This window comes from Aptenodytes forsteri, unplaced genomic scaffold (genome assembly GCF_000699145.1).
Source record: "Aptenodytes forsteri isolate BGI_AS27 unplaced genomic scaffold, ASM69914v1 Scaffold34, whole genome shotgun sequence".
NCBI classification, from domain to species: domain Eukaryota; kingdom Metazoa; phylum Chordata; class Aves; order Sphenisciformes; family Spheniscidae; genus Aptenodytes; species Aptenodytes forsteri.
This window is the reverse complement of record NW_008795038.1, coordinates 389054-403292: the sequence shown is the minus strand read 5'-3', so window position 1 is coordinate 403292 and position 14239 is coordinate 389054. Positions and strand designations below refer to the sequence as shown.

The following is a 14239-nucleotide window of genomic DNA, read 5'->3' as shown; positions in this document are numbered from 1 at the left end:
TCGGAGCCCCCGAGGCGGTCGGTGTGAGCTGCCGGCTCGGGGCTGGCAGAAAGCGGAACGCGAAACAGTTCTCAAACTTTATCTTCTGCTATTTTGGAGTGGCTATGTACAGCTGGAGTATTTTTAGGATTTCCTTACTTTTGGGGAGGTGGTCTTCTCTCAAATTACCCCAATATCTACCTCTTTGTTTGCTGAGTTCTGTTATCGGCGGAGACATGAAGATGGATGGTCTGGATCCTTGGCAGATATTTGATGTATGGCCTTCAGGCGCTCCAGGGCAGGGATTATGTGTTGATATATTGCTCAGTGTGTTGCTGACACTCTGTAAAATGACTCTGCTTCTTCCTCTCTGAGGTCTGCCCATCTTTTCTGTTCTCGGGCTGGTAGCTTGTCTTGCAAAGATATTATGTTCTTAGTTGCCACTCTGAATAGCAAGTAATAAAAATGAAAGATCTTTAGTAGAAATGTTAAGACCAGGACAGCTCAGGGTAAAGATCTCGGGCTTGCTGCTTCTTTTGTAGAAGCCTCCTTTAGGTTTGTGGGCTTAGAGGAGCTCATTCTCATTCTGGTGATAACTTGGCTAAAAGCAGAGAGGTCTGAAAGCTGCTTCTCTGACCCTGCGCTGGATTTGCTGAGTATCTGGGTTTATTCTGTATGTCTCGCTGCGTGGTTGGCGTAAAGCTGGAGAGCCGGGATGGGGCAGAGCGTTGCTTTCTCTGTCCAGCAGGCAAGAAGGGAGGGGGGCATGGTCCTGCCTGTGGCAGGGTGAAAAGGAGACTATTTCAAAGTGTCAGAGTGGCAGAGACGCGTGGTCTGATGTCTGTCGTGTTAAGAAAAGACTTTGCAATTAGTTCATCAATTCAGCTGTGAATTGGTTCCTGGGATTTTTTAGCTGCTGATATTTAGGGATCTCGTACTGTAAGCGTTATCAGACCACAGCTACAGGATGTTGGAAATAAAAAGCCATAAAAGTGTTACCTACTGCACAAGCACTGCAGTTAAGTAATATGAAATGATGTTTAATCTTGGGATGGAGGGACATATGGCACAAATAATTTCTCAGCACTAAAGCACGTGTTGTGGTTTGACTTTTAGTGCTGGAGGGGTGGTAAGCTTTTAGTTTGCTTTTTTTATGCCTAAGCAGGTGTGGCTGGGAACAGCAGGCAGGCTCCAATGATAGCATTTCATTTCCCTTTTTATCTCTGAGTCACAAACTTACAGTATTTAGTCTGCTGTCCCTTTTTTACCTTCTCAGCTGAGATGCATCTGAGTGAAATCTGTTCTACTGAAGTGACTGGAATTGGAGTTGTGCGAGTGTCAGGATTTCAGCCTTCGCTGGTGACTGCTGTTACTTTTCCTTTACTCTGTACTCTGCGTGCCACTGCTGCACCAGCAGGTCAGCAATGAAAGACTTTTTGGTGACCTACATAATTCTCCCCATGAAATGGGATGACTTCAGAATGGCTCCCTATGGTAAACTTTTTTCCTTGATTTGGCTAGGTCATCTTAAATAGCTCCAGCTAATAGCTAGTAGTTTTGAAAGCTCCCCCACCCCCCCCCCCCCCCCCCGCAGAGGTATTGCAATACAAAGGGAAGGTCGTTACAAGGGCTCTCATGTATACATAGAGAAGTATAGATCAAGTGAGTGACTAGCTGAGAGTTGCACAGAAAATCCAGTCAGAGGACTGGAAAGAAGCTGTGAGTCCTGACTCCCGGGCTCCTGTACTCCATTTCTGGTCGCTCTGCTTTCCAGCCCACTGTAACCTGTGCTTAAGCTACCAGAGATGCAAACCCTGCATTTGCTTTTCCCAAGGGGAGGAAGAGGCAGGAACTTCTGCGCTGTTTGAGACCTCCCCAGTGCAGTTATTAAGGGCAAAAAAGAAAAAAAGCCTGTTGCGTTTTCCTTACTTAAGGCATTTCATGCTTAAATTTGGTGCCGATGTTTGACAGCTCTTGCTTCTCCTCTGTGGCCAGACATGCTGTAGGTCTCATGTTTCGCTTCAAGAGCCCTGTAGCTTGGCTTATTTTGCTTGTAAAGCTGTTAAACTCTTGCACAGCAAATTTGCCCTTGGAGCCGCAAGACCCGCTGCCAGGCACAAAGTGCTCAGCAGTGTGACTTGTCGGCTGCAGCCAACCCCAAAGCGCAGGCTGTCATATGCCTTTTATAGGCTAAATTTATTTGTGAGAGAAGCCTTGTTGCCTTGTGTGCTTATGAACGGCTCCGGTGTCAGCGTGTGCTGCGCAGACCGGGAGTAATGTGCTGGAGCCTGTGTCAGCCCGTGCAGGACCCCTGCATTGCCCTCCTTTGCCGGAATACAGGAATCTCGTGCAGCCGGAGGCAGCAACATTTGGTCCAGCAGAATCTGCCAAGGTGAGGGTGCGATCTGCCAAGCCAAACAGGATTTTGTTGTTGATCTGTTTGTGAGAAGGGGAAGGGCATTTCTAAGGGAGGTGAGCAGCCGGTGTTAATTTGAGATGCTGCTGGCTGGAACTGGTCAGGCTTTTGTGAAGAGGCTCCTGGGGTGATTTCAGGAGTTGGCTCCCCAGCACGTTTGTGAGATCTCGTGTAGCTGAGAAGTGCTGGCATTGACTGGGAGAGCAGCCAGGGGCTGTGCGAACAGACTCGGTAGCTGTAGCAAAGATTTTTAGTGGCGACAGTTGATGTGTGGGAAAAGAAAATGTATGTGTGCTTAATAAATATTGGCACTCAGCAAGAGCTTATCAGCTAATTCAGTGCTGCAGCTTCTGGAGAGCTGGGTTGTCTCTGCCACCTTGGAAAGAATTCCTTCAGATCAGGGGATAAATAGAAAATTAATATGAAAAATACATTTTTTTGAATGGTGCTAATTTAATGCTGACTTAGCTGTAGGGACAGTTCCTGCCTGCCTACCCAAGCTCGTGCAAGAGGCAGCAGCAATACCTGCTTCTCCTCACAACCCAGGCCCCATGGACTGTGTGTGCAGATGTTGTCCCACACAGAAGAGGGCCGAGAATAGAGCAAATCCTGCAGATTTGGTCTTTTTCTTACTTGCTGGTTTCTGTTGTATGAACTCCTGTCTTCTGGGAAGGAGCGGCACATTCACAAGCCGTGTTTCAGAGACTTTTAGGGTTGTACAAGTAGACTAGGTGACCTTCAGATGTACAGTCCATCACCTGGCCCCAGCTGGGACCGACTGCCACTGTTTCTGTGGCCTGTCTTTGAAGCCGCGCAGTGATGGAAAAGGCCTCTTCAGGTTGCCCTATTCTGGTACACCTGCTGTTAGAATGACTGAACTAGATATTCCTTGCCACAGTTCAATTGCTCTACGACTTCTCCCGCCCTCCATAGACAGCTCTTCCTTTTTTTGGCAGTGACAATTCACATGTATGAAGACTTTTAATACATTTCCCTTTCTTTAATCTTCCCTTGGCAATCTCTTTCCGTGCCCCAGATCACTCTTGTCACTATCCCTGAAACTGTCCAGTGACTTGCATCTGTTTTTCTTTAATGCTGCAACCAAAGCTACACAGAATTCCCTAGCCTGTGGCAATGGTGAAAGGATTAATTTGAGTCCTGCTGATGATATTTATATATCCCAGTATATTTAGCTATTTGTTTGCAGCATCGTAGTGGACCCTTTTAGGTTTCTGATGCATAGCTCTTCTGCAAGACAAATGCAACAGACTAAATTTCTATGCTGGCAGGACATCATATTCTTCACCTCCTGTCTTTTTTTTTGTTGTTGTTGTTGTTTCCTCTTCCCAACCTGCATGTGCGTACCTGCAGCGCCGTCCACCTGCACATCAAGGCAGTGCTGAAACAACAGGTGTTCTGCAGGATCAAAGTGATATTTCCCTTTAAATTCCTCCTGCTTTCCAGGGAGCAGCTTTTGATCTTTTACCTGTTGCTTTGTCCTTTCTCTGCTAGGTAAAAGCTAATTAAATGTTGCCTCTGTTGGCAGAGAAGTCCTGCACCTCTGCCTGCATTCCTGAGAGCCCCTGGAGAGCTGCAGTAAGACATCACACAAGCTCTTCTTTCATACGTGCATCTCCATCTGCTGTCCTTAGTAGGAAAAGCTCGCTCGTATTTTCTGAGGAAGCATTCCCTGGTCAACAGCCGCAGCCACCTGATACCACCTTCCTCCTTTGCGTATGCAGGTTTTGCGCTTTTAGAGTTCTGATGAAATAGCTGACAGAGCTGAAGGTCTGGATATCCAGGCTGGTTTCGGTCTTGACAGCAACGGAACATAGCTGAGCAGACCCTGCTGCCTACAAAACGTTGTGGTAACAGATGACGCTCTCCAGATGTGCCAGAGGCTGAGGCTCTACAGGTTGCTCCGCATCACTGCTTCGGACTCCCTCAACGCTTTGTTGAAATGGTGTTGTAACTTGGTGGTGGGAAGGAGAAGTTGCAGCAGAGTTTACTGTCTGTATTCTTGCAGGGTGCAATGAGAGGAAAGGTGACTTGCTCTTTAAATATGGTTGAGGCAAATTACTTTCTCCAAGATATAACCCAGAGCCTAAAACAGTACTGTGTTTTTTGGCAATCTGGACAAGAGCAAGCATATGGTTCCTCTGGTGTTTGGTTTTTTGGGCTGAGACGTGAAGATATGCATTGTGTTTGGTGCTAGAAGGAGACACGGGTGCAAAGGACTTGCAAAGTAATTCCCTTATCCTAAAGACTTGCTGGGCACAGTACGTAGCAGGGTTGAGGCTTCTCCATCAAGTTCCAGCAAAGCCTGAAATGCAGAAACTGCTTATGCTGTGATTCAAGCTGAGAAATCTAGCGATTGCCAGTTAAACCAATAGTTTGTCTTTTAATGAAGGCTCTGTCAACTACTTGGCAGTCTCATTTGAAATCTTCTGTATGTACAAATCTGTCAGAATCAGGACAGCTATTTTCCTTCCCTGCAGCTTTCACTCCGCTCTTCAGGAAGCACTGGTTTCTGTTTGCCCTCTCCGCCTTCTCGCTTCCTCGTTTGTCTGGAGATACCGTTAAAACTGTGTTTAAAGAAATCAGAGCTATTCAATGTTTGACGATGCTTGCTTTAGGCCCCCTAAATGTTTCCTGCATACAGTGCCCCTGATAGTACAAGTCAGGGCCTGTCTGCTTTGTTTTTTATTTCTGGCTACCCTGTTGCGTGCTCTGCGGACCGTGGTGTGGGTCTTATCATGAGGAACACGCTGAGCTGATCTCTCCACGTGCTGCCCCTGGACCTGGCACCATGGCAATGCGTGGTGCGTGCTAGGTCGGACTGGCCTGTTCACGAGCAACTAAGGCCGTGTAAATACAAAGGAACAAAAGTAGATGTTTCCTCTCCTTGTGTACTTTCAGCAGAACAGAAACTGCCGTGCCTCTGATGGTCTGCTTCCCAGCTAGGGATGGCAGCAGCAGGTAGTGCCTGCTCTGCGTTGAATTGTGTTGGGCTAACTGTGGGATTGCTTCGTGCAAGACCCACCTGCTGTTTCAACGCATCAAGTCGTCTTCCTGATCTGTCTGCTAAATAGTTTATAGCTTGGGTGACCTCTCTGGATTCACTGTAGAGCTCCTCGCCAACAGCCCCGATGAGCAGCACGTCTCATTTGAGTACAGAGCTTGCTTGGTGATTAGTTGGGGATCATACTCCACAGTTAACTAAAGTTACCTATTGATAGATGAAATGTTTGCCTTGAATTGGCATACCATACACTGCTATTGGAGTCTGCCCGTTCTGTTGAACGTGGCTCTCTTGCCACTTATCTCTGAAAAAGCTCTATTTAACCATCACTGCTCAAAAAAGAAAAAAAAATCCCAACCCAAAAACCTCAAACGCACAGCAGGAATATGCCAAAAATTGGTAAGCACAAGATGAACTTGTTTTGATTAATGTTTTTCTGGAGATCAGTGGTTACTGTGGATGAAGCAGCAGCCCCTTGTTTAATGTCATGGTCTCAGCAGTTTTTCTGCACTGAAGGAATCCTCCAGGGTCTACTCTGACTCTCTTTGACATCCCCAGGACGGTGATACATCGGGCAGCTCTGCATCGCTGAGCTATTCCCTTAATGGGCAATTTTCAGTGACAAGCATTACTTTTCTGTTTCCTCCCCACAGTAACTATTAAAATGTTGGGTTTTGCTGCCTTCATATTTCTTCGTTGCAGAGAAAAACATCCCAGGATTCTGTACTTCGGCATCTTTAAAACGTAGAGGTGATGTTAAAGATCCAGAGTTTTTAGAGGCTCTTGCTTGAGTTGTAGGATTGATGCAGCAGTTGATGGGAGACCTCTTCCTTCTCAGACAGTGGTAGGCACGTGCTGTGCTGTTGTTATATTTATTCTAACACTATTCTTTCCTCCTTCTTGGCAGATCTTCTGAATTTGGCTCCTGATTAAAGCTGACAGATAATGGAAACATTTCCTTGGCGATGTCTCTGGGGCGACTCCTCCGACGTGCCTCTTCAAAAGCTTCCGACCTCCTGACCTTGAATCCTGGTGGTGGCAGCAGTTCATCTTCCATACTTGATGGGGAGATTATCTACTCTAAGAACAATGTCTGTGTCCATCCACCTGAGCTGCTACAAGGCATCGGGGAGCATCATCCAGGTGATAGGGTGTTGCAGACACTGCTCGCTCATTCTTTTTCTTTCTCCTGGGGTTTGTGCTTGTATCAAATTCTACATCTCGGGCTCTAAAGAATGAAGAGGTGCCAGTGGGGGACAGGGCAAGGCAGTCTTAGGGGAGACTAAGGAAAGCCATCCACAAGCTGATCCAACAGCTCTTCTTTTAGTAGGAAAATTGATGATATTTCTCCTTTCTAGCATGGATTTACCTGTTTTAGTAAGTCCTTTTGTATTGCCAGAAGATGGACAGTTGTCATTTGAGGACAGTAACTTCTGTTACTCTTTGGAATATGCGTATTGTTCAGGAAAGCCAAGTATCATCTTGTAACTGTCATTGCTGGAGTGGCCTTAACAACCATTGGTAAAGGGAAAAGAAAGAAAACCTGATTGTGGCTGCATGCACTGCAGTAAATGAAGATAAAGAACTGCCCTGTGCCTTTATTCTCATCTGTTACTGCGCTCTGTCATGTTTTCATCAGAGAGCTGTGGCTACTGGCTTAGCTTCACAAAACTAATTATTCTGTGAACATTGACCCACGCTTCCCTTTTTGTGTGTGTGACTCTTTTTTTTTTTTTTTTTCTATTGGCTTTCCATGAAAGTTGTAGCCCTTTAGCTACACTAAGGTAAATATTCTCGAGAAAGAAATGTTTAGCTGTCACTTGAAATTGTTTAACTAACAAACAGTAGAAGTTTTTCATGAAGCAACATATTTCAGAATTTACTCTTGATTAGTAATCTGTCCAGGAAGTAGAAGTAATTGCATGTCATTTCTATGTCCACTTAGGCCAGAGGGAATTTAGACTGTTCAAAAGCCATATGCAGACTTGAAACTGTTTGTAAATACTGAATAAAGTTGAGCACTCCACAATTCATTTGGCAGAATTCTTTCCTGGTAAATAAAAGGGTTTGTTTTGCCCATGTGTAATGGTGGTGAAGTGGGAGGAGACGGGGAAGGGCAAATTTCAGGCTTATGCGGTTTTCTTAGAATAAATCTGTGTCATAACTGATTGCTCCTTTGCTCTCTCGAAGGCTATTTGTGCTTGTACATGGAGAAAGATGAGCTGCTCGGAACCACGCTTATCCTTGCCTGGGTGCCAAACTCCCGCATTCAGAGGCAGGATGAAGAAGCCCTGCGCTATATCACTCCTGAGAGCTCCCCTGTCCGTAAAGCTCCCCGCAAACGCGGCCGCCACACTCAGGGTTTCGGCATTGTCCGGCAGGCTTCCCCCACCGAGCAGAGAGGGGCAGTGGTCCTGAAAGGAGAAGACATCCTGACTGTGTCACAGCTTGTGAAAGATGTGGCTTACATCAGCTCCCCCTCTTCGGAAGGGGAGAAGCTCTCCCAGTGCTGCCCCGCAGCAGATGGCACCCGCCGGTCCCCCCAGCCTGCCCGCAGTGACTCAGGAATCCTATCGACAATCAGTTCTCAGGAGGAGCAGAACAGGTCGGAGCCGTCGGTGGAAGGGACGGAGGAAGGTCTGGACTGCAGACCAGAGCCAGGGGAGGACGAGGGCTCTTTGGAGCTGTCTGCTGATGACGTGAGCAGGGACAGTACTTTTGACTCTGATTCTGATGCCTTCTCTTCCCCCTTCTGCCTCTCTCCCATTAGTGAAGCTCTTGGGAAAAGCAGCAGTTCTGTGTTTCTGGATAATGAAAGCAGGTGAGTGCATCCTTTTCTCTAGTTTCTGGGTGAATAGCTGGGATGCTGGTTGCTGAGCTTGGAGGTGCTGAAGGAAACTGGGAAGCATCACAGTGACATTGAGCTGAATATCCCGTCTTGCTTCAGACACCTGTATAATTCACAGGAAATTGTTTGCTGGCCAGTCCTGCTTCTGCTCAGTGAACCCTGGCCCCGAGCATTCAAGGCTGTATATGTACAGTCTTTCAGGTGAACTGTCTTGAGCCCTGGAAGCAGCATTACTAAATTAAAAAGGTCCTTTGTTGGTCTAATTGGCTCTGCTGAGGAGATGTGCTAGTTACTTCTTGTGGAGAGCCACATCAAAGCGTCTGTCTGACTTCCTCTGAGCCGTGAGGGCCTCTCTGCAAGGCACCGTGTTGACATAAAGCCTGCGTGTATGAGCTTGTTTTGCTGGTGTTCAGAACGTGGTCCCACTTACGACATATAAATATTAATTCTTAAATGTCTAACCTGGATATTTTAGTCAACGCTGGTATATCTAAATGTCAGCGCTTCTCAATGGCATCTGCAGTAAACTCTACATAGAGGAAAGAGGGCACCTTGGCAAAGGAATGACGAACAGTAGGTTACCTATATAACTCCCTGTATTGATACGCAGTGTTTCTGGCTTTCTGGTCTGTGCTCTGTGCAGTGTATCACTCATTTCCATCTTGGGGAGGATGGGCGTGCTGCCTTCACGAAGCACCGTGGGGCTGATTTTAAGGATATAGCTCAACTTTGAAACTACGCCTGAAATTAGGGAAAACGAGTTCTCCTTTGTGCGTGTCAGCAATGTACAGACTACATTAAGACTTGACATTTGAAGAGATTGTGTCTCTTTATTTTATGGGCTAATCCCAAGCCCAGAGAATGCCAGTAAGGAACACTGTTTATGAAGGAAGTATTCTAATTGCTTCAACTCTCTCTGGATATTTTAAAACACTTCAGTGTGGTGATCTCAGACTTTGTATCAGCTTTGCATTTGAGATGTGTCGTAGCAGTATGCTTCTAATTAACTGCGAGCCCACAGGGTTTTCTGAGCTTGAGCTCTGCAGGAGCTGGGTGGGCAGCGGTTTGAGCAGCGCCTCGACCCGGCCAGCACGGCTGTCCCGTCCCGTCCCATCCCATCCTGTCCCATCCCGTCCCATCCCACCGCAGCTCTCCTCTGGCTGCAGAGGGGCATTGCGAAGCAGCTGCGGGGTGCCCAGGATGGGCCTTTGGTTTCCAAATTGTGTTGAACAACGTCAGTTTGACAGTGTCTCTTTTAGCTCTCTAAATATGATGCCTGACAGTCTTTTTTGACAAGTATTCATAGGAATGTAGAAGACTTTGGAAACTACATAAATGTCACGAAACGCACCTTGAAAAATTTTTACAGAGAGGCCTTCGAATTACTAAATATCATTCCTAATAACTGACTTTATTTTGTTGGTTCCTAGGCTTTTTGTCCCATTCAGATTGTGTTCTAGCACTGGGCTACTGCTTGGGGGTTGAAACTTTAGTTGCATCCACTTTCAGAGAAAGTCATGCTGGTTTAGAAGTTTCTTGGCCCTGACTTAAAAAACAGAAAACCCCCAAATCCACTGCCACCAAAGCCTCTGTTTGTTTAAAGTGTGTAAATTATTTTTCCTTGAAGCAGCACTGACAATCTGTGTGTTTGACCTGTCTCTATCACTCTGAAAAAAGTGAAGTTTTGGGGGGTTGGGGGGGGGGGGGGGGGGGGTGTTTAAGCTTTTTTTTTGTAAATAAAGTATAATTAAAATGCTTCTGTGAACATTTCTGAGTTCCAACGGTAAGATTCTTAAAGGAAAAACATTCCTGTCTTTTAGTGTGTGTGGGGGGAAGCTGTGGCCTCAGCTGTGGCCCAGTTCCCGCACACCCTGAGTAAGGGGTCATTATCCCCGCTTTAGTGGTTAGCAGCGGCAGTAGCGAGGGACATGTTCAGAATAATGTCCTAGCTGCTGAAAACCAGGAGATTGGACTCATCCTGAGGAAATCCCAGTCCTTGACCTGGGCCACAAGGCCATGTGCTGTCCAAGGCGTGCAGCAGTCTCGGAGAGCTTTTGCACCCGACGGCGTGCACCAGGAGAGGAGCTGGTGCAGAAGGGTGCCGGCACAGCGCCTGGGGGCACGGCAAGTGGGCAAAGGAGCATTGCGGTTTAACTGTTTTGCAACACTTAGGCTCTGAGCTGCTAATAGTGTCAGGGAAGGAAGGAAATACAGTTTATTGCATCTTTACTACCTTGCCTGTGAATTCACGCAGCATTTCCCTGTTGTTTCGCAGCCTGGCTCGGGCGAGCCCTCTGCCGGCTTTCCTCGCGTGCTGCCGGAGTCCTGACAGCTCCAGCAACGCAGGGGCTGGCTTTGCAAACGCACTGCTCGTGGTCCTGGTAGACTTTTTCTTTTCTTTTCTTTTCTTCTCTTTTCTTTCTTTTTTTTTTTTTAACTCCTCTGGCACCAGTCTGGAAGCCTCATACAGTGTATGCGGCACTCATAATTTGCAGCAGATTAATAAAACAGACCTTTCATTGTTTGGGACTTCAGACTTGAAAGGCTTTTGTCCAGTGTGTCCATTTTTTATGCCAATTCATTCTTCCCCATAGAGCCCCTTTGCATGATATCTGCAGGATCTTACAAACTATTTGAGTCGGCGATTTTGCATAGAATACTTTGCAAAAGTCTTGTCAAAAAGCGTTCTCTTATTCCCTGTGTTCATCCCAGCGTTTTGGGGGGTGGGGGATGCTCTTTCAGAAGTCACTACAAGCATGAGAACGGCTTCCTTGTTTCTTAAGGGTTTTTTTTTTCTGCTGGCTGCTTCCCATCTGAGCCGGAATTGGAGTGCGAACAAAGTTTGTGCTGCTGCTGGCAGATTGTTTCAACTCTTTTCCCTCCCTACCCCCCGGTCACCACCTCCTCCCTGCAAAGAGGAACGAATGTTTCTGGTTATTTCCCTCTGCATTGGGGAGTTGTTGTAAAGAGAACTCTGCTTTTCCCCGTGATTGTTTCAGAAGCTGAAGCAATGCATTGCATGGGTGTTTCAGTCCAGCCATCTTTCTTTCTGTGTAATTAGATATAGTCAGAAATGGAAAAATGTGACATTGTGGAAGAATTAGGCCGTACACGTAGACTTGGATCAGATAAGATCAGGGTGGGCAACTTACATGGCTCAGCAAGCTGCTTGCCAGAATATCCGTATGATCAGGAGCCACAAGTCCCGTATGCCTCTTGGAGCACCCTCTGAGAAGGTGGCCTGGCCTCCCGGGCAGAAGGGAGCCAACAAACACATACCGGTGCGTGCAGAACAGTGACAGGGAGGAAGAAGGGAGGTAGGCTTGGAAGCGTTTGAGTTGCACAACGAGTCAGTCATTTTAAGTCAACAACTCGCCTTGTAGAACATAAGGAAATAAAACCGTATCCATTGTTTTTTGGTTGGTTTTTTTTTTTTCCTCTTTGCTTCTCAGTTTGACAGGCTGCCAGGGATCCCATGCAGCGGTCGATGCTTTCCTCCCATTTACACAATTCCTCAGGCTAGGAGCTATGGGAGTGTCCCATCACCAGTGTACACATTCTTGCTTCTCTTTTTAGATGAGCCTGGCACTGCTTCTGCATAGTGCACTCATCTCTCGTGGAAAGGTGGTTTTACTCTCTTGGGTTTTGTGTCCTAGTTAACTTTGGGGGCCCCTTTCTGCTCCCTTTCTCACGTGGTTCCTGCAGGGAGGTAGCTAATGTGGGAAATGCCTGTATTGATAGTGGCTTTGTCATTGACTGCATTTCTGTAGGAAAGGAGGGATACTGGAAATAAAATCGTTCCATCCTGTTCCTTTTCTCCCCTGTCGTCGTCGTTTGCTGTCTGTCAGGGAACATTTGCCTTGTGGTCTGAAGGGCACTGATTCAGGACAACTGTACTCTACACCCAGCTTTGGCTTGTTGCTGCCCTGCTAAATTACCCAGCTTCCATTTTCCCCATCAGTAAAGTGAAACTAAAAGCTTTTTGTTACTTCCTGGCAACCAAATAGCATCTGACACCTATATAATGTCTTTCAACCAATGCTTCTGAAGTTATTTTAACTGACCATGACATCAGATCTATACCCATCGGTTGCAGAAGCACTTAGTGCTCTGTAAGTGGGGTCGTTGGGGTTTTTTTGTGCCGTGCCAGAGTGATCCCTGGTTACAGGAGCTTTCCCTAGCAATGGGTGGCAGGGCTGCTAAAGGCTTTTCACTTCGATAATAAACTGCAGTTGCTGTTACCCGACGAGCACCATATAAAAACGCTGAAGAGGACAAATAAATGCTGGCATTGGTTCCTTCACTGACTTCAGGTTGGGATGTTGGTCGATACAGTCAGAATTTGGACCGAGAAGCCTCGGTGGTGGAACTGTACGAGTGGAGCTTGGGGCAACATCTGGCCAGAGGCTGGAGCTCTGCGAAGAGTCCTGGAGGTGATGGAATAGACGCCAGCTCACGCTTCCACAGCATTTGCTTTAAAGGACGAGCAGAAGCGATGTGACCGATGTGGTCATGGATACCAATGCAAGAAGGAAACGTCTTTCGTAAGAAGGTGGTAATTTTAGCAACCGGTACTAAAAATAATGAAACATTTTCATAACGGAGCTAAACGATGGTACAGTTCTCATGTTCTTCAGCAGACGTGAATTCACATAACAGAACTATTGGCAGACTGTCTAGGCAAAGCACACAACACAAGGAAAAACTCCTTTGGCGTCGCAGTTGATGCAATTTTTACAGATGTGTTGCACATCCTGTTGTTAAGCCTCTTCCCAGGGAGCTAATCAGTAAATTACCTTCTCATGAGGGAGCGGAGGCGCAGCGTTACGGAGGGTGGCAGCAGCTGCAGGAGCGGGTGGTAACAGAGCGTATGGTGTTGCATCATGTTGTTTTGGCAGCTCACCTGAAAGGCTTAGTGCTGTTCAGACCTCTGCAGAATAAACAGGAGGCAAAATTATAGGGGAAATGAGCTGAAATTAGTGTGAACTGGCAGGAGTTCTGGAGTCATCAAGAGGTTGGGAATTCATCACTGTTGTAACAGAAGTGATTATATTCTTAGAACCAGGGGAATTGGTCACAGACTTCCAAATCTCCTGTAACTTCTTGCAGCATCTTGTGTCATGCTATCTTACCTTTGATGATTTCAGCCTTGGGGATGAGTGCATGGGGTGCCTCGCTGCTTCTGGTTCAGGCTCCAGTTCCCCAGGACCTTGCCTGAACTAGCGCGATTTATGATATAAGACACCAAAGCACCTAATCCCATTTGTACCCAAACCCATGCCCAGGAAAAAAATATCCCCAAATCCTTCTTCCATCAGAAAGATAGTCCTTTTTCCCTTCTCTCTGAGTTGTGGGGTAGGTGTAAACTTCATCTAAGGCAGTACTTTCAGGTGGTCTGGCCGGAGCCGGGTGCTGGGAAGAGGAGCTGGCCTTAGCCGTTTGCCGTCAGCAATGCTGTGTAATCAATTAAAGTTGTTACCGGCTGCAAAGCTGAGAAGGTTGGACAGATCCAAGAGATTGTGGAGGCATACTGCTCTATCTTGCTTTATATAAACATTTGAACAGCAAGAACATTAATTATAGCAGGTTTGTTTTTTCCCTCCGTTGGTTCGCTGCCAGATTTCTGTGGAAGAACATAGTGACAGCTAACTCGAGATCAGGAATTGCAGCTAGCGGCATCGTGAAGCTATTTATTCGGGATTTCAGGGGAGGAATAGTCAGTGACGAGAGCAGGTGATGCCTAAGAAAGAGATGCCACGGCCACGCAAACGGGGGCGGTGGAGGAACAGAGAGGAACCGCTTTGCCCCCCCCAGGTTTCTGGGGTGCCAGGTGTTGTTCGGGTTTGCTTACGAGGAGGGGGATGCTCTAAACTCCCGCTTCGGACGCGGCTCCGCTCTCGCAGCGCCCGCGGAAAGGGGCCGCGGGGTGAGCGAGGGGCCGGGCCGTGGCCGTGGGCGCGGGGCCGGGCCGTGG

The 14239-nt window shown here is 47.1% G+C and overlaps 1 protein-coding gene across 4 annotated transcripts in view; it reads left to right on the top strand.

Moving 5' to 3' along the window:
- Positions 1-2317: 2317 nt before the first annotated feature.
- TBC1D16 (TBC1 domain family member 16) overlaps positions 2318-14239 on the top strand; it is a 28798-nt gene continuing 16876 nt past the window's right edge. For 2 of the 4 annotated variants that reach the window (XM_019471412.1, XM_019471411.1), the window contains exons 1-2: positions 6320-6560; positions 7608-8238. In XM_019471412.1, coding sequence (XP_019326957.1) covers positions 6383-6560; positions 7608-8238 — 809 coding nt within the window. In that variant the 5' untranslated portion in view covers positions 6320-6382. Of the gene's footprint in view, positions 2372-4276; positions 4359-6319; positions 6561-7607; positions 8239-14239 lie in introns of those variants that run through there. The other 2 variants (XM_009276808.2, XM_009276807.2) reach the window with 2 other exon arrangements.